Source organism: Vanessa atalanta, chromosome 13, assembly GCF_905147765.1.
Source record: "Vanessa atalanta chromosome 13, ilVanAtal1.2, whole genome shotgun sequence".
Classification (NCBI taxonomy): domain Eukaryota; kingdom Metazoa; phylum Arthropoda; class Insecta; order Lepidoptera; family Nymphalidae; genus Vanessa; species Vanessa atalanta.
In genome coordinates, this window is record NC_061883.1 from 10,174,413 (window position 1) to 10,198,441 (window position 24,029).

General features: G+C 31.7%; 2 protein-coding genes across 2 annotated transcripts; both read left to right on the forward strand.

Annotated features, from left to right (window-relative positions):
• Window positions 1-361: 361 nt before the first annotated feature.
• Window positions 362-9,218, forward strand: LOC125068273 (serine protease snake-like). The gene is made up of 10 exons (XM_047677371.1): window positions 362-534; window positions 3,960-4,006; window positions 4,213-4,257; window positions 4,401-4,530; window positions 6,027-6,089; window positions 6,221-6,309; window positions 6,467-6,643; window positions 7,258-7,477; window positions 7,867-8,030; window positions 9,001-9,218. The coding sequence occupies exons 1-10, from the start codon at window positions 498-500 to the stop codon at window positions 9,184-9,186; spliced, it is 1,158 nt and encodes a 385-aa protein (XP_047533327.1). The 5' UTR covers window positions 362-497; the 3' UTR covers window positions 9,187-9,218.
• A 2,106-nt stretch (window positions 9,219-11,324) lies between these two features.
• Window positions 11,325-22,607, forward strand: LOC125068274 (serine protease snake-like). Its single transcript, XM_047677372.1, has 10 exons — window positions 11,325-11,496; window positions 15,971-16,014; window positions 16,227-16,271; window positions 16,447-16,576; window positions 17,920-17,982; window positions 18,106-18,194; window positions 18,352-18,528; window positions 19,142-19,361; window positions 20,466-20,629; window positions 22,387-22,607. Exons 1-10 carry the CDS (start codon window positions 11,460-11,462, stop codon window positions 22,570-22,572), a joined length of 1,155 nt encoding a protein of 384 aa, XP_047533328.1. The 5' UTR covers window positions 11,325-11,459; the 3' UTR covers window positions 22,573-22,607.
• Window positions 22,608-24,029: the final 1,422 nt, after the last annotated feature.

Genomic DNA, 24,029 nt, shown 5'->3' on the forward strand with positions numbered 1-24,029 from the left:
CTCCTCCTTTCTCCTAGTTAGGTGTGGCGGCTTACAATTTTCTTTTTACTAAACAACACCTGATCTTCGTTGGAATTGGAGCTCGTCGTCCTCCTTGAAAGACGTGGCCCAACATGGGCCGACGATGATGAAAGTTCTTTTATGGGAAATTACTTTGGACGGTGTAGAACATTTTAAAATTAAAATTATACATTTCGTAAGCTTCTACTTTATTTGAATTCAAAATAGATCTAAGCTGTTTAAACTATGTTTTTTATTTTTACAGAAACGCTCGTTTAAATAAACGTCCATTGTGAAATACAGCCTGTGAAGCGAAATAAATACAAAACTCTGGCATTTGTTTTGTTAGTATCACCCGTAACATAGCCGCGTTCCTTTGTATACGAAGATAGCTAAAAAGCTTAAGTTTATCTTTAAGAAGTGAATAATACTGTGCTTATGTAATGTGTTGAATGTGATATTTATTATTAATAAATTAAATATTTAATATTGTTAAAATGAAGCTGTGGATAATTACTATTTGTTTCTTAATAGGTAGGTTTTTTGAATCCATTACGTAAATCCGTTAGTAATAATTAATACAAAAAACTTTATCGTATCTTCCGTACGTATTAATATTATGCATTTTTAAAAAAAAAACCGGCACAAACATTTTTAAATTTCGTAGTTTTTTTTTATTTATTTAAATTATGAAGGTTGAACACTTCAATCGCCAACCATAGACATAGCCATATACGGATAGCAATATCACTTAGTCCTTACATCGTTAATGAACGCATGGGATGTAACTAAGAGCCCGTGATTGGCGAATTAAACTGAGGGTATTTTTTTATAATTTATAATAAAAAGCCCGCCAGGGTTATTTGGCGATAGAATATGTGATGAGGGGATAGTACCTACCCAACATATTCGATCGCCTACCTATTTTATAAAAAAATAGTTCTATTAAAATTCGTAATTTGTGATTTAAAAAAATCCATATTACACAAACACACACACATATATATATATTTATTTATTTACTGAAATATTTACAACATCAACTTATCACAAAACACTACAAAATAGCAACTGATATAGGTAACATTCAAAGTGATACGTATTGGAAGGTGTAAACAGCATTGACCTTCAAAATTATAAACCAAACTAACCTGTATAGGATCCATGGTCCATTTCCAGTTGCGTTGATTAATTGATTGAATATCTTTGCTAGATTAGTAATAATTTTTGATGACTTCGTTATCGATACATATTGGAAGGAGGTGACTCTTTGATCAAACCAAACAATTAGTACTACAAATATTTTTTCAAATAATTTAGTTAATTATTTTGTGATTTAACAAAAAAAACGACCAGTTAGTAATAAATTGTTGAGAATCATCAAAACGACATTTTATTCTTGCTACCTCTGTTAGCTATCATATCATAAAGAAGCTTGTCACGAAAAATTAGCTTGACATTCATCAAGTGCAATATAAATCAAATTTTAATAACTAAATTATATAATCATTGAAATTAAGATTAGTATCACACAGATATTTTTTCCTAATAAAGACTATATGTGAAAAGGAGAGCCGAGATGGCCCAGTGGTTAGAACGCATGCATCTTAACCGATGATTTCGGGTTCAAACCCTTAATTTGTGTTTATAATTCATTTCGTGCTCGGCGGTGAAGGAAAACATCGTGAGGAAACCTGCTTGTGCCTAATTTCAACGAAATTCTGCCACATGTGTATTCCGCCAACCCGCAATTGAGCAGCGTGGTGGAATATGCTCCAAACCTTCTCCTCAAAGGGAGAGGAGGACTTTAGCCCAGCAGTAGGAAATTTACAGGCTGCTAATGATGACGTGAAAAGGTTATCGGGTTGTTAATTCTGTCAAATATATTTAATTAATAACACTTTTTTGTTTTGTTCACTAAGTATAATTCCACTTATCATGCTGGAAGTATGTAATATGTGATTTTTTCTTTCCGGTTACTAACCTTCAGTTACGAGCTGAAATAATAGCAGACACATAATAGACTCTTTTAATCTCACCTCGTTTTTTAGTTTGAAATGATACATTTTCTCAAAATCTTATACACTAAATTCCCTATAAAAATACTTGTTCCCAAAATTTTAGTTTCACACACCGACCCTAATTATTGACTATAAATTTGTAGAATAAATGCAAATGAATGATGACCACGAATGTGTAAATTACGATAAAAAAAAAAAAAAACATAAAAAAACTCCTGTATTATTATTTTGTAATTTGGACAATAAGGAAAGTATTGGGCACTGGACTATAAATACTTTATAAATTAAAATTTTGGAAGATTTTATTGAAAAATGTGATTAATGATTATTAACACACGTGAGAACTTCTAGAAGTTTGTCATTTTCCTTATTTCGAGATATAATTTTCCTTAACACGTGTATTTGAACGACGTTTCAATTTTATTCATATAAAGGCAAATTTAAACCTGACGAAACGAATGAATTCTATCATTGAACGATATTGAAAAGGGAATGTACCTTAATGGGTATTTGCTATGTTTACAAAAACGACTACGTAAGCGAATAAGAAAAATATAATTAGCCATTGTAATAAGCAGCTGAATTCCATTACTGAAATCAGTCAGCAGTTGCACACACAGAAATAAATCAATGAATTAATTAATTTATGAATGATGATGCCCGAAATCTCTATAGACTCTAGTTTAGTTTAGGGTCCATAGATCTAAAACACTCACCTCATGCACTATTTAGCACGGGCCCTATAGCCTACTATAGGGCCTGTGCTAAATATCGCCCTTACATCTATATTAAAACTATATTTATCATATAAAATTTAACATAAATTATTTTAAGCATTAATTCCGAATATGTTGTAATGTTCTAATAACATCGTAAAAACTAAATATATTTATTAGAAAATTTAAAAATAAATTAACATTAAAAAAGTAAGGTTAATTTCATGTTTACACTCCTGTTATTTACATTAAAGTCGTTGTTTCTACGTGCAATAGTAAAAATGCTGTAGTGTATTTTAAAGAACAGGTGATTGCCGTCGCCGCGCCATTTCTCGTTCAGCAGATTCGGTTTCATCCTCTTTTCCTTCCGAATTCCTTCTTCTTCCTAGTCTACAAGATTGCTTCGCCCATTTTATGTATGTGTTTTATTAGAAAATTTGAGGGTTACTTTTTTTATTTTGTATATTAATATTTGTTGGAATGCGTTTCGTTCTTATACATCTTTGTAGTAGTATGTGTGGGAAGAACACGGAATGTATATTGATATAACGAACTATCAAAAGTAGTACTAACAGTGTTTTTAGCAACTAATCAAAATCATTTCAAGCAGTATGATTGTAATTTTATTTTTAATTTATATATTTTATGTCTTGATTCTTTGATAGTCTAAAATATATCTGTTATGTAATAATATATTTAAATTGATATGTTTTTCTTTTACAATTTAATATTGATAGAATTCGATTTTAATTTAGCGTTATTACTATGTATAACTTGGCAGTTTATTTTTTACCTTTGTCTTCTAAGAACCAAAGGTCAAGGTCAAAGGTCAAGGTCAAGGAACCAATAGTCATTTAACCATAAAATATTGTATTGTTATAATCATCACGACTACGTTATTAAGACGAATAGGTAGTTTGCTTTTTGTATTTTTACATAATTTATGAACTCGTTCTTTGCGGATGTAAATATCAATATAAATATACCTACATCACCATTACATAGTATAAAACAAAGTCGCTTACCGCTGTCTGTCCCTATGTATGTTTAGATCATTAAAATTACAAAACGATTTTTGATGCGGTTGTTTTAATAGATAAATTCATTCAAGAGAAAGGTTTATATGTATAATACATGTACAATATAAACATATTCGACTACCAAATAAAAAAAGTATGTTATTTGTCTAAACTTTTGTATTTTTTCTATATCTCCTTCACAGGACCTGGTTGCAGCACGCCTTTAACATACACGATTCGAAACAAAAGGGTATGTAGTTAAAGAAATTATATTCAAGTAAATAAATTCAGAGGCGAGTAGAATATCGGAAGATCGCTTTGATGTTGTAGGGCACAATTTCATGCTATATCCTATATCTGACTGATTACTCCAAAATCAAATCATTTCATTTAGCTATAATAGTACGATAACTTATGTATGGGTAGAATAATTATTTTCGTAATCTCTTATTTCAGCAAGAACGTTGGCTTTGGCTTGGTAGAAGATTCAATGAAACTGTCGTAAGTATATTTTACACTATATTGATTCATAAATAATGAAATTTTGGATTTGGAGGTTTTTTTTTTTTTAATTATTAATAATATATATTTTTAAAAAGAACTCAGGTTTTCTATTATTTCAACAGACGTATCTCTATTTTTAGGCAAATTATAATCTCGATTTGTTACCTCCATTTGTGACCTCGACTCCTGCCACTACCACCGATGATCCGTGCCATTATCGCCCACATAAACCGGATTTCAAGAAACCAGGACGCAGGATAAGTGAAGCTAGTAATGTCATATTTTAATTAATAAAATATTTTTAATTATACTGTAATACTAATCCCATCAAAAACATAAATGTATAAATGAGAGCCAATATTATGATATATACCTTGGTTGTTGACATCAACGAAAAAAGAAGTGAGATCTAAATGGGTTCCAAGTTCAATGGTCCTTCCTGAAATTTATTTATAACTACATAAAATATCATTTCTTCTTATAACTTAGGATAATATATTGTAGCCTAAGGTCTGCCTTGGCTAGTTCTCATATATGAGCGAGTCTCAATATATGAGCCAAATTTGATACGTTTATGACAAATAGTTTTTGAGTTATGAGGAGTTGGTAACCACCTCCCATAGACAATGGCGCTGTAAGAAATATTAACCATTCCTTACATCGCTAATGAGCCACCAACTATGGAACTAAGATGTTATGTCCCTTGTGCCTGTAGTTACACTGACTCACTCACCTTTTAAACCGAAACACAACAATAGTGACTACTGTTATTTGGCGGTAGAATATCTGATGAGTGGGCAGTATCTACCCAGACAGGCTGGCACAAAAGATCAAAGAATGTATCAAAAGATCTATCACGGTAGTTATTGCGCTTCTGCTTCTTATTGCACTAGCTGATTAAGTCTTCAAATGAGGAACAGGACAGCACAGTAGTTCAAATGACTGCACAAAACGCTGCTAAATAAATATTTTCTGATGTATGTACAACAAATGTTCGAACATCGAGTTGAATAAAGTCATCCCTTTACGGTACCTTGAGTGTCGCATGATCTGATTAACACTTCATTTGAATTACATTCATTCCTTGCTTTCTCGGTAATGGTGATCGGAAAAACTCAAAAACTATATCATATTAAAATTATATATGTTAAAAATTATATATTATTAATGTACAAAGTATCTGAATCCCTCTTAATCTGTGCTTAATTATTGCGCGACAAATGGACGAATAACTTAATATCACGTCAACCAATTTTGATGATTATTTTTTTATTGGAAAGGACATACTTTAAGGATAGTTTGATGAGAGTTTGGTTACGTTCTGATTATGGAATCCATGACAACGTGTACGTGTACGTGTACGTATACGTGTACGTGTATGTGTATGATTATGTATCTAATGGCGCGACGCGTGCCCGTAACTGACACTAACTCCAAAACTAACAATAATTGTACACTAACCTAATTGTAACTACATTATATGATCGTAAATCGACTTTTAAGTTGTTACACTTGTTAAGTTGTTATTATTTTTTAATTTTTAGCGCATATTAATTTGTTTTGGAATAGTGTTTAATTTGAAGTAGGTATTTTTTGTTAAAATATTTGTTTATTTCTACAATTATAGGGTACAAGGGGTGTTAGGCACAATGGCCTGGCGACCAGAAGTCAAAGTCAAATAATTTTATTATGTAATTTGCACACATTGCGCAGATGAAGTGGAAGTCGACGATGAAATAGAATTAATACAAAGATTTTCTTTCCAGAATGTTTTGAATATATATGGGAACGAACCAACAGAGAAAACAAAAGTAAAAAGAGCGAGGAATGTAAGTACCAAGTTTTTATTTTCTGGATTTTAGTATGTTCGTGTCAAATCTTGCAGCTCATTTTAAATAAATTCCAGTAAATTATTTTTAAAGTGATAAATGCAGCATGTTATATTTTATTTTTGGTGAAGGTTTTCAGCTACAGCTAAGTAAACTCCAATACAAACCACACTTTGCAATCGGCGGTAGAGATACATCACCGGGGGAATTCCCACATATGGTAAGTATGGCCGACGTTTTATGCTTTAACTCAAAACTTTTAAAATGTAGTATCATATTAATTACATCGAAAGACAGATGTTCAATTGTTAAACATTTTGCATAAGCTCAAAGTAACAAGTTTGAAAATAATTGCATTAAATATAATCATTTTTAAGGGAGCAGTCGGGTGGAGGGTCGTACATGGGACATGGATATTCAAGTGCGGGTGCACTCTCATCAGCCCGAAGTTCACCCTAACTGCTGCACATTGTACAAAATCTCCACGTGATCCGAGTTTGGCGAGTCCAATACCTGAGATTGTCAGACTTGGCGACAAAAATATAATCGACATAGTGAGTTTAATTTCCATGCCAATGATATTTATATATTTAACAGTAGAGGCTTTATACGCCCAATCAACATTTACAATGTGCCTGTGACTGCAACGCATTGAATGATACCTCCAATAACTTTAAAACCAATCACAAAAAAACAATCAAATTCATTCAATTTACAACCGGTTTTACAGGTTATGGAAGTAATTTTGCAAATAGTGTTTAACTTTTCTTTAAGTTCCGTGTGAATTCTTTGGAAATTTTACCATTTCTATTATTGGTCTATTTGTTTTTGTTTTTGTTGATAATTTTAACAGCCTTATATCAACGAGTATTAATCATTGTTTCATATGATGTGATGACGTCGACGTCACTCGGTAATCTATATCAAACGAAAATACATTTTTTTATTCGTTAGAATACAATTATGATCCAGTCTACTATTATGGCTTCAACAATTATAACATATTACTTTTTGTTTTTTCTTATAATTATCTGTTTAAGTCTTACCATTATTTACAGAATAGTTTTGATATGGATTATAGAATAACATTTAAAAAAAGAGATTATATTATGTTGTTATATTATATACTATCTATATAACTAATGTATATTTGTTTTTTTTACTACAGCCCTTCTTTTTCAATAAACCAATAGATGCTAAGATTTTACGAATCATAGTCCACCCGCAGTATGCGGCACCAAAAAAATATTATGATATAGCGTTAATGGAACTGGCTGAACGTGTTGAATTCTCAATGAACGTGCAGCCAGCCTGCCTCTGGAATAATTTTAATACCGACACTCTTGGAACATCAGCTACTTTAACTGGATGGGGAGTTGTTGAAACAGGTATTTATTTCGAAATTGAAATCAAAATGTATTTTATTCAAGTAGACTTTTACATGCACGTTTTAATCGTCATTTTATAGAAATGTACTAAACAGAAAGCTCCTAGATTCTAGCCAGAAGAACCGGCAGAATACTCAGTAGTTATTTTTTACGAACATTTGAAATCCAGCTTGAAAGTCAAGAATATTAGCTCCACGTTTTGTTATCATCTATATATTCTTGCATTGAATATATCATGCTTATTATTAATAATATATAATGATATGCTTGATTTATTAATGGTTTTTCAATCATACAGTTATTCTTATTAGTATATATTGAAAACCATCAAAAACATTGGATAATTTTAAGCACTTCAATTGAAGTATTGTTCCAAATTAATATTTCAGCTACTAAAAGGACACCTCCAGAATTACAAGCAGCTGTAGTGGACATCATAGATTCGGAGCAGTGTGACACTTTGCTGAAGCCGTCGTGTAGCAGACATTGGTGTGGTATTCAGGAGCACCAGATATGTGCTGGGAAACTAGCGGGCGGAGTCGACGCGTGTCAGGTGAATACAATACAATAGAGCTTATTCCGTTTCAAGATCTTTCTGAACTGAGCTAATATGATATCATACTTATGCTTCATTAAATAACCTTCTCATCATCATCCTAACTTTATCCCAATTTTATTTGTGACGGCATGTCTTCTTATTCCACTCTTCTCTCACAAGTAACATTCTTTCCAGCTCGTCGCTCGCATACCGTCTTTCACACAATCCATCCATCGTTTTTTTGATCGTCCCCTTTCTTTATATCCATCGACGTATGCGCAAGACCTTCCACATAACATGGTCGTTATAATTCCGCATAACATGCCCATACCATGACAGCCGACTTATATATACTCTTATGTACTCATTCTTTATTCTACCCATTCACGTAACACCACACATCTCTCAACAGTCTCATCTCCGCTACATTCAGTTGTCTCTCATCGATGCCTTTTGTGGCCCCACGCTCTGGTCCATATAGGACTGCAGATTTGTCCATAAGTTTTTTTCAATAATAAAAAACCTTGAAAAATAAGCGAAATACATTTGATATTTAACAAATCTAAGCTGCTCCTTACAAAGTTTTATTAATTGTTAGAATTGGATAATGTATCTTTATCTTTAAATATAAATATTGTTTAATAAAAAAAATCGTAGTAAGGCTTTATTTTGAACAAATCCAAATATAGGAAGCACTATAAAATACCTTGAATTTAATCACGCAAACGACAGGTTCAAATCAATTACTAAATAATACAATTGATTTGCCTATTCACGAATTCTGTACTATTTTCTACAATTCACTGCATTTTTATACCTACGTTTAGTTGTTAAGATTTAATTTTCGATTTAATATTACTTATTTTTTATTTTACAAGCTCTTAAAGCTCTTAGAGCAAATGAGTGTTTGACATATTTAGTAAGCAATTTATGGAGGCTATGAAATTTGTCACAGTATAATTGAATACAATGAATTTTATCACAGGGTGACTCGGGCGGACCTCTTCAAATGAAAATACCTCTTCCTGTATCTATGGAAGGTTCAATGCACTTCGTGATCGGCGTGACTTCATTTGGGATCGGATGCGCTCGACCCAACCTGCCCGGCGTCTACACCAGAGTTTCCAGTTTCGTTGATTGGATTGAGGGTATCGTGTGGCCTGATGAATGAGTTGGACATTAATAAACAACTTAACGCATGAATATTGTCTTTCTTTTTTTAACGCTGTCAATATAGCTAAGATTTATTCAATTAATTTAATTTAAGATTTATTCCTTTAAAATAGTAATTTTAACTTTTAAAGGTATAAATGTAAAATTATTTACTTAGGTTGGGATCTAAATAGATTTAAGAAACAAGTCAGTCAGTGTAAATGGTTCAAAAGATATAAAATGTTAGTTTCCAATGTTGGTGGTGCATTGTTGATGTAAGGTGGGATTAAAGTTTTTATGGCGCCAATGTCTGCGCGTCCGCTTACTTATGCCTCAAAAAGATTTAAGCTTATATTATGTCACTTCACTATAAAAATATATAAATAGATGTAGCTTAATATGAGGTTACGTTCGTTTTTGAAGATAAAATTGAATCATAATTAGTTTTTAAACGAAAATAGTTGATTACAATCTCGGAATGTGTTCTTACACAGTTTAGAAAAAGTAGTATTGTCACGCTAACCAACGCAGGTTGAAGGCAAGACGTACCTTCGGAAAGTCAGATATATCAGCGTTTGTCCAACAGTCTTCACAATCTACAGCTTAGATATGTTTTTATTAGAAAATAACCTAAGCTTTAAAATAGACATTAACGATGACAATAGATTCTTGTGAAAAGCTAATTTCCACGCGGTCGGAGCCAGCTATTCGTATATAATTGTATTTCAGGTTATTTTTAGAAGAATTTACATACCGAACCGGTGTTATCTTTAAGTTTAATACGCTTATGTAAAATTATGATTGAAAAGTACTTGAAACTCTAGGAACTAAGATGTTATATAATTTTCCTGTAGTTACAGTAGCTCACACACGCTTCAAACCGGAACACAACAATACTAAGTATGAAAGATTAGCGGAAAAATATAGGATGAGTGGGTGGTGCCTACACAAACGGGTTTGCACAAAACCCTACCATCAAGGAAAATTTAATTTAGAAGCAGAGACGAATTAGTGTAAATTACTTGAAGCTAAAGAATAAAATGCTGCATCAATGGTGAACAAATGCCCATCTCTGGTTCACCATTCACTCCTTAAGCAATTTAAATTTAATCACTTAAAATACCGTCACTTATAATAATGTTACATGTTACATTACGTAATAAAACCGGAGTATCCTAGTTACAAGAAAACCTCTACTTAACCGACGACTGCGAGTTCACACCCGGACAAGCACCAGAAAATTTTCATGTGTTTAATTTGTGTTTATAAAACCTGCGAAAGGGGTGGTCGGACTGGTTGTTTGATATAATGTTGATCTTTGAATTTGAAATTAGAATCTATAAGCCGTGTGAAAATGGTCTATGTATGTAATTAGAGTTATACTAATGTTATCTCTATAGTTCTATGCATAAATCATTCTGATAATTAATCCATAATGTTATTATTTAAATTAATAGCTTTAATTACTTATAGTTTATTTATATATATTTATATATACAATTAAGAAGGGACTTCCCTCGCTACCTGTAAGATAGAGCAAAATGTATCATGAGCACTTTAGCACGGGGCGTTTAAATACTTAAATTTAGTAGCAATGTTGGCCGAATCGAGATTACAGAAGATCAACGAAAAAAAATGTTGTTGATGAATAGATCATCCAAATATTTTTGCTAAACATTAAACAAAAGACAAAAGATTTTTAACTAAGTAAAAAAATACATACAAAATCCGTCGTTACTAAAATAATTTCTGTAAATTTTCTACTGCTGGTCTAAGGCCTCTTCCCCTTTTGAAGTCTTCCTCCTTTCTCCTAGTTAGATGTGACGGTTTACAATTTTCTTTTTACTAAACATCACCTGATCTTCGCTGGAGTTGGAACTCGTCGTCCTTCTTGAAAGACGTGGCCCAACATGGGCCGACGATGACGAAAGTTCCTTTTATAGGAAATGACTTTGGTCGGTGTGGAATATTTTAAAGTTAAAATTATACATTTCGTAGGCTTCTACTTTATTTGAATTCAAAATAGATCTAAGCCGTTTAAACTATTTTTATTTTTTATTTTACAGTAACGTTCGTTTAAAAAACGTCCAGTGTGAAATTGCAGCTTGTGAAGCGAAATAAATACAAAACTCTGGCATTTGTTTTGTTAGTATCACTCGTAACATAGCCGCGTTCCTTTATACGAAGGTAGCTAAAAAAGCTTTAGTTTAACTTGAAGAAGTCAATAAATACTGTGTTTATGTAATGTGTCGAATGTGATATTTTTTTATTAATAATTTAAACATTGTTAAAATGAAACTGTGGATAATTACTATTAGTTTCATAATAGGTAGGTTTTTGAATCCATTATGTATAATAATAATAATTATTATAAAAAACTTATTTGTACCTTCCTTACGTACTAATGTATACAAATGTTAAGTACAATGAAGTAAGTTTTTTCATTTCTAATAATTGTAACCTGTTCATGTATATGTGGAACGGAAGTTATGGATACAAATACCGGCACAATAAAAATTTGAGTTTTATTTTAAAATTTAAATTCGAAAGGTTGATCACCTCAATCGCGAACCATAGACAAAGCCATATACGGATAGCAATATCACTTAGTCCTTACATCGTTAATGAACGCATGGGATGTAACTAAGAGCCCGTGATCGGCGAATGAAACTGAGGGTTTTTTTTATAATTTATAATTATTTATAGCCAAACTGAGTTGTACTATTCTCAATTAGTGACTAGAATACATTGTAATTTAGGCTTTTGCCTTCAGTCAGTTGAGGGCTGTATTTTTTTATCAAATTTGTATTTTCTGCAAGCCCGCCAGGGTGGGTACTATCCCCTCATCACATATTCTATCGCCAAATAGCACTATTTGGTAGGTACTGCTCGATCGCCTACCTATTTTATAAAAAAATAGTTGTATTAAAATTCGTAATTTGTGATTAAAAGAACCATAATACACACACATATGTATTGTATTCAATGTTATTTATTTATTTATTTATTTACTTGTTGAAATATTTACATCATCAACTTATCACTAAACACTAAAAATTAAAAACTGATGTAGGTAACATTCAAAGTGATGCGTCTTGTAAGGTGTAAACACCATTGACCTTCAAAATTATATAACAAACCAACCTATAGTACAGGATCCATGGTCCATTTAGCACTTGATTACAATTAAGGGAATTTTTCGTGAGCAGCTTCATTATGATTAGACATATTATTTTTTATAGTAATTATTTTTGCATCAAGGATCTGTACTACTACTTTTGAGCGTAGGATCGGGATAATGGATAATGCATATTTTAGGACTATTGTTTGTAATGTCACTATTAAATTATATTGATATGAATTAAGTAAAAAAAAAATTAAACCTAATTTTAATAACTAAATTTTATAATCATTTAAATCAAGACTAATATCACACAGATATTTATTTCCAATAAAGACTATAGTATGTGAAAAGGTTATCGGTATGTTAATTATATGTATATTTAATTAATAATACTTGTTTATTTTGTTCAGCAAGTTTGATTCCACTTATCGTACTGGAAGTCTTGAGGTCATATAAATATTTTATTCTTGTTTTCTACCACATTAAAATTATTGTATGTTATTATCAGTGATCGAATAATCGGATGCATATTTACCTAAAGTTATTTTTTGGCTAAGAAATTATGGAAGCGGCTTCTTAAAACATATTTTTTAAATATAAATCCCGGGATTTCAAAAATTCGGGAATGCAAAACTAATCGCATACGTAGCATGGAGACGACTTATTTAGCGTGTAGTATTATGAATTTAAAAGCCAACATTAGCCAGCACCCGATCTATAGTCGGAAAGCACTTAACGATAATTCTGAAATAGCTTGATTTTTTACGATCGATACAAAAGTGCATTCCATATTAGCAAACACCTCAACTTTAGGTAAATATGCATCCGATTATTCGATCACTGGTTATTATACAATATTTAATTGAATTTTAAAGTTACTACCTCAAGCACATTAAATATTTATTTAACTTAATTTAAACATAAATAAATGTTACATTGTGGCACTTAATAAATTTAAAAGAGTAAAAATAAAAGTAGATGGTTAAAAGTAAGTACATAGGTAGCCCATTAATATCATGTAACTTCGGGATGTGTTTTAAATAAAGTCGGTAAACAATTGCTTCAAAATATGTTTAGAAAAATATTATTTAAATTCACAATAATATAGAACTTTTTGATAAAACCGATGACAATCGCGAAGGGTGAACCACTAACTCCTACGTTCCATTTTAAAGTTAATACATTCTTCTTCCGGATTTTAATGTGGAAACTTATAATGACGACCTCCGTGGTCATGGGTCCGGTCCGGTCCCGGGTTCGATGTAGAAAAAGTTCATTAGTTTTCTATGTTGTCTTGGGTCTGGGTGTAACACAAGTGCTTTAGTTATTACTTACATTCTGATCAATGAAATGAATGAATGAATGAATGAAGAGTAATGTTGTATGTGATGTTGTCCAATATTTATTATTTATTATTATTATTTTTATTATAATAGAAACGAATAGTTTATCATATAAGATTCCACATTAAGGTTATTTTTAACACGGATTATTAAATTATTTAAAGCTAATTTTAAAGCATTGTTAAAGAAGGCATATTACTCAATAAAATATTGTATTTAATATGAAAAAGCGTGAACTTAGTATTTATTGATATCTAGGCAGGGTATATAAAAACTTAACTATTGGAATTTCATTAGTTCGGGATGGCGAAATAAAATTATGTTTTACAATGATGTTCCTATCTCTCTATATTTTTACAATGATCCACAATCATCCAATTGTTTCCCTCATGACAGCTCAATCATTTTTAAAATGAGAAATAGTGTTACATGCCAGTATTAAACGTTATTCCATTTAAAATAATATGAACTAAAATTGTACAAATTATTGATCAATTAATTACAATAATAATTGTATATATTTATAATATTTAATAATAATAATAATGTGATATTATTAATGATACAATCCAATGACATAACACCATATTGGGTCGCAGGGCTAGTCGCTACCACTATATTTTACTGATATACTCTAATTAAAATGGTGGTAGGTTTCTTGGCGGTTCTTCTCAGTCGAATCTACTTTCAAACCGGTGGTAGCTTTACATTTATGATTTAAAATTGCTTTTATGATTCTACTTGAATATTTTCATTTCTCGTCATGTCATAAATCACTTCAGAAAAAGCGTACTTCAGCCACAAGAGAAATAAGTAAGTTTGACATGGAATTGGTCGAGATCTCGAGTAAAAAGCGAAAAAATTTTGAATATCGACGAAGTTGATATCGAAACTTTGGAAGTAACATGAGAAGTGGATACAGACTTAGTGGAATTGTGTTGTTTTATACACAAAGATACATTCATCAAGAACTGTTTCTAGTGTGTATAGCAGAGCTGATTGCAAATTTTCCTAGACTTTTGCTCTGTTTTCAAAGTTTAAATTAGGGCTGTCTGCTTTAGATTGATTCAATTGCATCGCAACTATTGCAACTACAAACACAAACAGCCAAAGACGAACGTATACAGTATGGTCATACAACAAAGAACAACGGCCATACCGTCATGTGTTTTGTTTTGCTCATATCACCTGTAACAGCTGTTGCTCGACCCCGGGAATGCGGGAACCCTCGCACATATTCTTTGGCCATAATTTTTTTTTCTGAAATCAGAAATCTGAAATCATATATTATCATACCATATACTAGCTGTTACCCGCGGCTTTGTTTGCGTAGAATATATATACAAATTACCTTAAAATATTACGTTAATGTAAGACTTCTTTGTATACCACATTGGTGTGTATTTAAGCCCTTAGGTTAGAATATTCAGAAACGCGTAAATACGTATCTACTCATTTTTAATCAGTAGCCCAAAAATAAAGTTTCACGGACGCTTAAATACGTATTAAATCATTTTCGACGACCTCCGTGGTCGAGTAGTGTGTACACCGGTTTTAATGGGTTCGCCACTCCGAGGTCCCGGGTTCGATTCGGCCGAGTAGATGTAGAAAAAGTGCATTAGTTTTCTATGTTGTCTTGGGTCTGGGTGTTTCTGGTACCGTCGTTACTTCTGATTTTCCATAACACAAGTGCTTTAGCTACTTATATTGGGATCAGAGTAATGTTTGTGATGTTGTCCTCGTTTTTATCAGTATCCCAAAAATAAAGTTTCATGTTTCTATCTTAAAAAATGACGGACATCTATACAAACATTTAATCTCTTTCACCCCTTTAGGGGTAGAATTTCCAAAATTCCCTCCTTAGCTGGTGTCATGATATGTCATGTTCTAGTTCTAAAAATGACAATACTTTCAACAACTTACAACTTTTCATCCCCCTTTTCAACCCTTTATAGTACTTTTTTCCAAATAAGTAGCCTATGTCCTTTCTCAGGCTCTAGACTACTTGTGTATCAAAATTCATTTAAATCGGTCCAGTAGTTTTGGCGTAAAAGCGAGACATACGCACAGACAGACAGTTACTTTCGCATTTATAATATTAGTATGGAAGTATGGATTAAGAGTGAAATTGAAAGCATTTGTTCATTAAATTTATTTTTCAAGCACAAAACTAAAAAGTGTATATTTTTATTTCTAATATAATTACTATATTTCGGTAACGACGTCACTTAATATGCAAAAAAAGTAAATATTCTTATATTCTACTACCAAATTTAAAAAAGTTTGTTATTGTTATATGTCTAAAGTTTTATAAATTTTCTTTATCTACTTCACAGGGTCTGGTGGCAGCACGCCTTTAACCTCGACGCGAAACAAAAGAGTATGTAGTTAAAGAAATTATATTCAAGTAAATAAATTCAGAGGCGAGTAGAATATTGGAAGATCGCTTTGATGTTGTATGGCACAATTTCATGATATATACTTCTGACCGATTACTCGAAATCAAATCGTTTCATTTGGCTATAATAGTACGATAAATAGTGTATACATATGTATAGGTAGAATAATTATTTTCGTAATCTCTTATTTCAGCAACACCGTTGGCTTTGGAATTATATAAATTTCAATGAAACTCTCGTAAGTATATTTTACACTATTGATTAGTATCAGTTTTTATTTATTTTTCATCACAATATATTGAGAAAATACGTCTTTATGTATTAAATTATATGTATATATTATAATTAATATCATTTGTTCAAAAAATAACTCAGGTTTTCTATTATTTCAAGAGACGTATTTCTCTTTTTAGGCAAATTATAATCTCGATTTGTTACCTCCATCTGTGACCTCGACTCCTGCCACTACCACCTATGATCCGTGCCATTATAGCCCATATAAACCGGATTTCAAGAAACCAGGACGCAGGATAAGTGAAGCTAGTAATGTCATATTTTAATTAATAAAATATTTTTAATTATACTGTAATACTAATGTTTAAATAAAAATTAAATAACTGTCTGTATTATTAATTTTAAATCGTTAGTCTCGTGTGTCGCTTAGTACTGTATAGGTTACGTATTATTTACTGTAAGGGTATCAGGGATAGTCATACAGATATTGTTCTTTCGTTCTGTCAAATTATATAGATGAATGATATGATAGATCTCACATCAAAGACATTAAGATGGGTTTTTTATGGCATAGTTTGACGGACGAACATATGGGTAAGTTGTTACCACCGCTCATAGACAATGGCGCTGATACAAATATTAAACACTCCTCACATAGCCAATGCGGCATCAACGTAGGGAATTAAGATGTTATGTCCCTTGTGCCTGTAGTTACACTGGCTCACTCACCTTTCAATCCAGAACAAAACAATACCGAGTACTGATATTTGGCGGTAGAATATCTGATGAGTGGGTGGAATAACCTACCCAGACGGGCTTGCACAAAGCTCTACTATTCTATTGACAATTATTATTTTAACTAACTAATAAGACGTACAAGTGTCCATTGCGGGTCAAAGACTTTCTCCCTCCTCCCCTTATAAATAAACAATTATAAATTTCACTGACAGTGAGCCGTGGTAACCTACATTGATGATGGACGTTTATTTGGCCACCAGATTGTAAGTGATCACCAACGCTCTTAGACTTTTGTGCAGTAATAAATAATAATCATTCCTCACATCGCCAATATTCCACTAATCTTGGGTGCTAAGATATTGATAGTTTTTATTTATTTATTTAATTAAATTAAAAGATCTATACGGTAGTAATTGCACTAGCTGATTAAGTCTTTAAGCAGGATTACAGTAGTTCAAATGATAGCACAAAACCTTACTAAATAAATATTTTATTTTGATTTGATTTGATCTGAATGGTTACCGGAAAAACTTAAAAATTAAAAAAAATAAAAATTTTAGAAATAAATATGCAAAGTGTCTGAATCCCTCTTAATTTGTAGTATTAGCATTACATTGAAATATTTAGACACACAATACTAAGGGAACCATCGGCTTATATGCAGTCAACTTATCTAAGTTTTTTTTTCGTACAAATAGCAAAGCAACCTCTCTGTCGTTTAAAAAAATGAGCGCAGGGTGAGACTTTGCAGGGATACTTTTTTCTACAATTATAGGGTACAAGGGGTGTCAGTCACAAGGGACTGGCGACCAGAAGTCAAAGTCAAATAATTTTACGGTGAAATTTGCACACATTGCGCAGATGAAGTGGAAGTCGACGATGAAATAGAATTAATACAAATATTTTCTTTCCAGAATGTTTTGAATATATATGGGAACGAACCAACAGAGAAAACAAAAGGAAAAAGAGAAAAGAATGTAAGTAGTTTTATTTTCTGGAAGTTAGTATGTGCGTGTCAAATCTTGCAGCTCATTTTAATTAAATTCCAGCATTTTTTTTAATTGATAGAAGCAGCATGTTAAATTTTATTTTTGGTGAAGGTTTTCAGCTATGGCTAAGTAAACTCGAAAATAAACCACACTTTGCAATCGGCGGTAGAAATACAGCACCGGGGGAATTCCCACATATGGTAAGTATGGCCGACGTTTTATGCTTCAACTCAAAACTTATTAAATATAGTATCATATTAATTACACAGAAAGACAGATGTTCTATTGTTAAAGATTTTGCATAAGCTCAAAGTAACAAGTTTGAAAATAATTGCATTAAATATAATCATTTTTAAGGGAGCAGTCGGGTGGAGGGTCGTACATGGGACATGGATATTTAAGTGCGGGTGCACTCTCATCAGCCCGAAGTTCACCCTAACTGCTGCACATTGTACAAAATCTCCACGTGATCCGAGTTTGGCGAGTCCAATACCTGAGATTGTCAGACTTGGCGACAAAAATATAATCGACATAGTGAGTTTAATTTCCATGCCAATGATATTTATATATTTAACAGTAGAGGCTTTATACGCCCAATCAACATTTACAATGTGCCTGTGACTGCAACGCATTGAATGATACCTCCAATAACTTTAAAACCAATCACAAAAAAACGATAAAATTCATTCAATTTACAACCGGTTTTACAGGTTATGGAAGTAATTTTGCAAATAGTGTTTAACTTTTCTTTAAGTTCCGTGTGAATTCTTTGGAAATTTTACCATTTCTATTATTCGTCTATTTGTTTTTGTTTTTGTTGATAATTTTAACAGCCTTATATCAACGAGTATTAATCATTGTTTCATATGATGTGATGACGTCGACGTCACTCGGTAAACTATATCAAACGAAAATACATTTTTTTATTCGTTAGAATACAATTATGATCCAGTCTACTATTATGGCTTTACAATTATAACATATTACTTTTTGTTTTTTCTTATAATTATCTGTTTAAGTCTTACCATTATTTACAGAATAGTTTTGATATGGATTATAGAATAACATTTAAAAAAAGAGATTATATTATGTTGTTATATTATATACTATCTATATAACTAATGTATATTTGTTTTTTTTACTACAGCCCTTCTTTTTCAATAAACCAATAGATGCTAAGATTTTACGAATCATAGTCCACCCGCAGTATGCGGCACCAAAAAAATATTATGATATAGCGTTAATGGAACTGGCTGAACGTGTTGAATTCTCAACGAACGTGCAACCAGCCTGCCTCTGGAATAATTTTAATACCGACACTCTTGGAACATCAGCTACGTTAACTGGATGGGGAGTTGTTGAAACAGGTGATTATTTCGTATTCGAAATCCATATCCATACTTCCATACTAATATTATAAATGCGAAGTGACTCTGTCTGTCTGTCTGTCTCGCTTTCACGGCGAAACTACTGGACCTATTTAAATTAAATTTGGTACACAAATAGTCTAAAGTCTGAGAAAGGACTTTAATTGGAAAAAAGTGCTGTAAAGGGTTGAAAAGGGGGATTAAATATTGTCAATTTTAGAACTAGAAGCATAAAACTTATATTTTAGGCTATATATAACATATCATGATACCCACTAAGAAGCGAATTTTGGAAATTCTACACATAAAGGGGTGAAATAGAGGTTGAACGTTTGTATGAAAGTCCGTCATTTTGAAGTTAGAATTTTTATTTTTGGGATACCGATTAAAAATGAGTTGATACGTATTTAACCATTTCTGCATATTCAATTTATAAAGGGTGTAATAAGGGTTGTTATTTTTTATATAGGTTAGTCTGAAAGTCCGTCATTTTGAAGTTAAAAGCAAGAAATAATATTTTTGTGCCATTGATAAAAAAATAGTTGATGCGTTATTAAGCGTTTCTTGATATTTTACGGCTAAGGAGGGAAATACGGGTTGACATTTTGTATATAGGATAGTCTGGAAGACCGTCATTTTTAAAGATAGAAACTTTATTTTTGGGCTACTGATTAAAAATGAGTTGATACGTATTTAAGCGGTTCTGAATATTCTACCCTGAGGGCTGATATACACACCAATGTGGTATACAAAGAGGTCTTACATTAACGTAATTTTTTAAGGTAATTTGTAAATATATTCATATTCTACGCGGGCAAAGCCGCGGGTAACAGCTAGTTAAAATATAGTTTATTATTTTTTTATCTTAGTGGTTGTACTCTTGAATCGTCACTTTTTAGAACCTTACAGTTCTAAAAAACGCTACCACCGGTAGTTAAGAATGTAGGTTCAACCTAGAAGAACCGGCAAGTAACTATGTATTATGAATGGAAAAGTTAAAAATGTTATCAATCATATAGTTATTCTTATTAGTTTATATTTAAATTTAACAGAAACATTGGAAAATTTTAAACACTTAAATTTTTTGTAACTAAAACATTTCAGCTACGAAAAGAATACCTCCAGAATTACAAGCAGCTGTAGTTGACATCATAGATTCGGAGCAGTGTGACACTTTGCTGAGGCCCTCGTGCAGCAGACATTGGTGTGGTATTCAGGAGCACCAGATATGTGCTGGAAAACTATCGGGCGGAGTCGATTCGTGTCAGGTGAATACAATAGAGCTTATTCCGTTTCAAGATCTTTCTGAACTGAAAGATCTAAGTCTTTTATGTGTACAATTAATTTGATATATGCTACGAAACATTATACACAGAATACATTAATTTATATACACAGTTGTTTTTAATAGTTATTTAAAGATTAAAATAATTATTTAGTTCAGACTGTGTTCATATGAACCTCGCCAAATTCTAACAAGTTTTGAAATCTTTGTCAAGTATAATAATTTACAAAAAATGTTTTAAAGAAAGCAGGCGCACAGGTAACAAAATTTAACTTTTTTTTTTATAATATCTGTAGGTGGACGAGCAAATAGGCCACCTGATGGTAAGTGGTCACCACCGCCCATAAACAATGGCGTTGTAAGAAATATAATAACCATTCCTTACATCACCGATGCGCCACCAACCTTGGGAACTAAGATGTTACGTCCCTTGTGCCTGTACTTAAACTGGCTCACTCATCCTTCAAACCGGAACAATACTGAGCACTGCTGTTTGGCGGTAAAATATCTGATGATGGTACCTACCCAGACGGGCTTGCACTAAGCCCTACCACCACGTGAACTTTAGAGTCCTTGTCAACATAGGAAGTAATCTTATAATTTCGATTGTGATAAAAAATACCAACTAAAGGCATTTGCAACAGATTTGAGGAGATTTGTTTATTTAAGAACAAATAGGTAAATTTGTTCTTAAATTAACAAATGTTGTCGGATAATTGTAAGAATATTATGTCTAGGCAGATTGTAAAATGAACGGCGCTAATTTTTTGACATCGGCAAATACCTTATATCAAATCAAATCAAAATATACTTTATTCAAGTAGGCTTTTACAAGTACTTATGAATCATCATTTAACAAACTATAATAAGTAAAGCTACCACCGGTACGGAATGTAGATTCTACCGTGAAGAGGCAAGAAACTCAGTAATTACTATATTTCAACATCTAAAAATACAGTCATGTTAGTTTAATACAATTATATATGTATGTAATATATCCAGCCTGGAAGTCAACGAGCATTAACTCGACCCTTTTTTATCATCTATATAATCTTGTATTGAATAATATGAGATTGAATCTAAACTAAAACATTTTAATCTATTGGTATTTTATGCGTTTTATTGTGTATTCAATGTTCCGTTCACATTTTTCGACAAGTTTAGGCAAATTAATTGATATAATTCCGTGATGATTCTGTTAACACAATTTACCTTTAAATATAAATATTGTGTAATAAAAAAAAATCGTAGTAACTTAACGAGACAGTTTCACATATCAAGACAACTAGAACGACTAAGATGTCTTAGGCAATTTCAAGTGATTTTAAAAAATGATAATTTTATTTATTTATAATTAAAAAATAATAATTAAATGAATAAAATAAAAAGCATCAACCAAGAAACTTTCCTATAGTAAGAGCACACGTTAATAATTGCCATCAAAAATATACAAGCCGAAAGAAAATAGGCCAAGCACTATAAAATAACTTGAATTTAATCATGAACGACAGATTCAAATCAATTATTAAATAATATAATTGATTTTAATAGAATAAAATAGAATTCTAAACAATTCTCTACAATTTATAAATTATTGGATTTGTAACTACTTTTAAATGTTTATTTTGTTCATTTTTTTTTTTATTATAAGTGGTTTATTTTTATTTTACACGCTCTTAGAACAAACGAGCGGTTGAAATATTTGTGAAACATTATAGAATACAATGAATTTTATCACAGGGTGACTCGGGCGGACCTCTTCAAATGAAAATACCTCTTCATGAATCTAGGGAAGGTTCAATGCACTTCGTGATCGGCGTGACTTCATTTGGGGTCGGATGCGCTCGACCCAACCTGCCCGGCGTCTACACCAGAGTTTCCAGTTTCGTTGATTGGATTGAGGGTATCGTATGGCCTGATGAATGAGCTGGACATTAATAAATAATAACTTAACGCATGAATATTGTCTTTTTTTTTTAACGCTGTCAATATAGCTAAGATTTATTCAATTAATTTAATTTAAGATTTATTCCTTTGAAATAGTAATTTTAACTTTAAAAGGAATAAATGTAAAATTAATTACTTAGATTGGGACCTAAATAGATATTAAAGGAACACGTTAGTCAGTGTAACTGGTTCAAAATATATAGAATGATAGTTCCCACTGATATATTGTAAGGTGTGATTAATGTTATTATGGGGCAATGTCTGGGCAATGGTGAACATTTACCATCAGGTGGTACATTTGGCCGTCCGCTTACATATGCCACAAAAAAAAGGACTTTTTAACGTTTTTGTCCCATTACTATAAAACTATTTATGTAATGTACGTAATTTGGTATGAGGTTTTATTCGTTTTTATTAATAAAATTGAATCATTATTAGTATTTAAATTTAAAAATTATTGATTACATCGCGAAATCTAGAGACACAGTATTGAAAAAGTAGTACAGCCACGCTAGCTAATGCTGGTAAGACGCTGGAAAGTCAGAAATGTCTGCCTTGTGTTTTGGCGTTACAGAAGTCTCCACAATGTACAATTTAGATAAGTTTTTGTTATTAGAGTAGTAGACATTAACGATGACCATAGATTTTCGAGAAAAGCCAAATTCCACGCGGTCGAAGCCGCGGTTTCAACTAGTTATACACGAAACCCTAAACAAAGAGAACGATCAATTAAGAGAATTACAAATGGCAATAAAGGTACATTTATAGCAGATAAATATAACAATTGTAACATATAAGAACATGAAGAGAAAACGCGAGTTCGAGTTCGTGGAAATCGCTTAAAAGGTAATTTTTCCTAATTCGCTTGAACCATTTCAGTAATTCTCACGAACGAACCTTGGCCCATTTCTTTTTCCTATTGTTGTAATCTCTTTTACGATTTAAGCTGCATTACTTTCAGAACAACGCAACGATTCATTAATCTTCATTTATTTTTATTTTGTTTTCGTTTATTTAGTTATTTTCTTTTCTTTAGGACAACCAACAGTAGATACAATATCACATCCAAAATAAAAAATTACATTTCAAAATTATCAAGGCAAAAGTTCTACTACTTACAGGTAGTCTCACCATGCATTATCTTATCTTATTACACAATGTAATTATTGAAAATATGAATTAAACATAAGCATAATAATTAAAAATGAGAAATACAATACATTTTTTAAACTATTATTAATAAATAATAATTAATAAGATAAACCATATGATTAGAATTGAGCACAAATAAAATTCTTTATTTTCGATTGAATTGAGGTCGACTAAGATTAGATTGCTTTGTAATAGTTTCTTGATGGTAGACACATCACATATTCTACCATCAAATAGAAGTACTCGGTAAAGTTGCGTTACAGTTTAATGGGCGAGTCGATGCA

Bases quoted from the DNA above. Each gene is read 5' to 3' on its own strand.
- LOC125068273 (XM_047677371.1), top strand. From the start codon at position 498: ATGAAGCTGTGGATAATTACTATTTGTTTCTTAATAG. The intron at 6,310-6,466 runs GTAAGTATGGCC...ATCATTTTTAAG, and splicing joins CGGGGGAATTCCCACATATG to GGAGCAGTCGGGTGGAGGGT. The intron at 7,478-7,866 runs GTATTTATTTCG...TTAATATTTCAG, and splicing joins ATGGGGAGTTGTTGAAACAG to CTACTAAAAGGACACCTCCA.
- LOC125068274 (XM_047677372.1), top strand. From the start codon at position 11,460: ATGAAACTGTGGATAATTACTATTAGTTTCATAATAG. The intron at 11,497-15,970 runs GTAGGTTTTTGA...TCTACTTCACAG, and splicing joins TACTATTAGTTTCATAATAG to GGTCTGGTGGCAGCACGCCT. The intron at 20,630-22,386 runs GTGAATACAATA...ATTTTATCACAG, and splicing joins GCGGAGTCGATTCGTGTCAG to GGTGACTCGGGCGGACCTCT.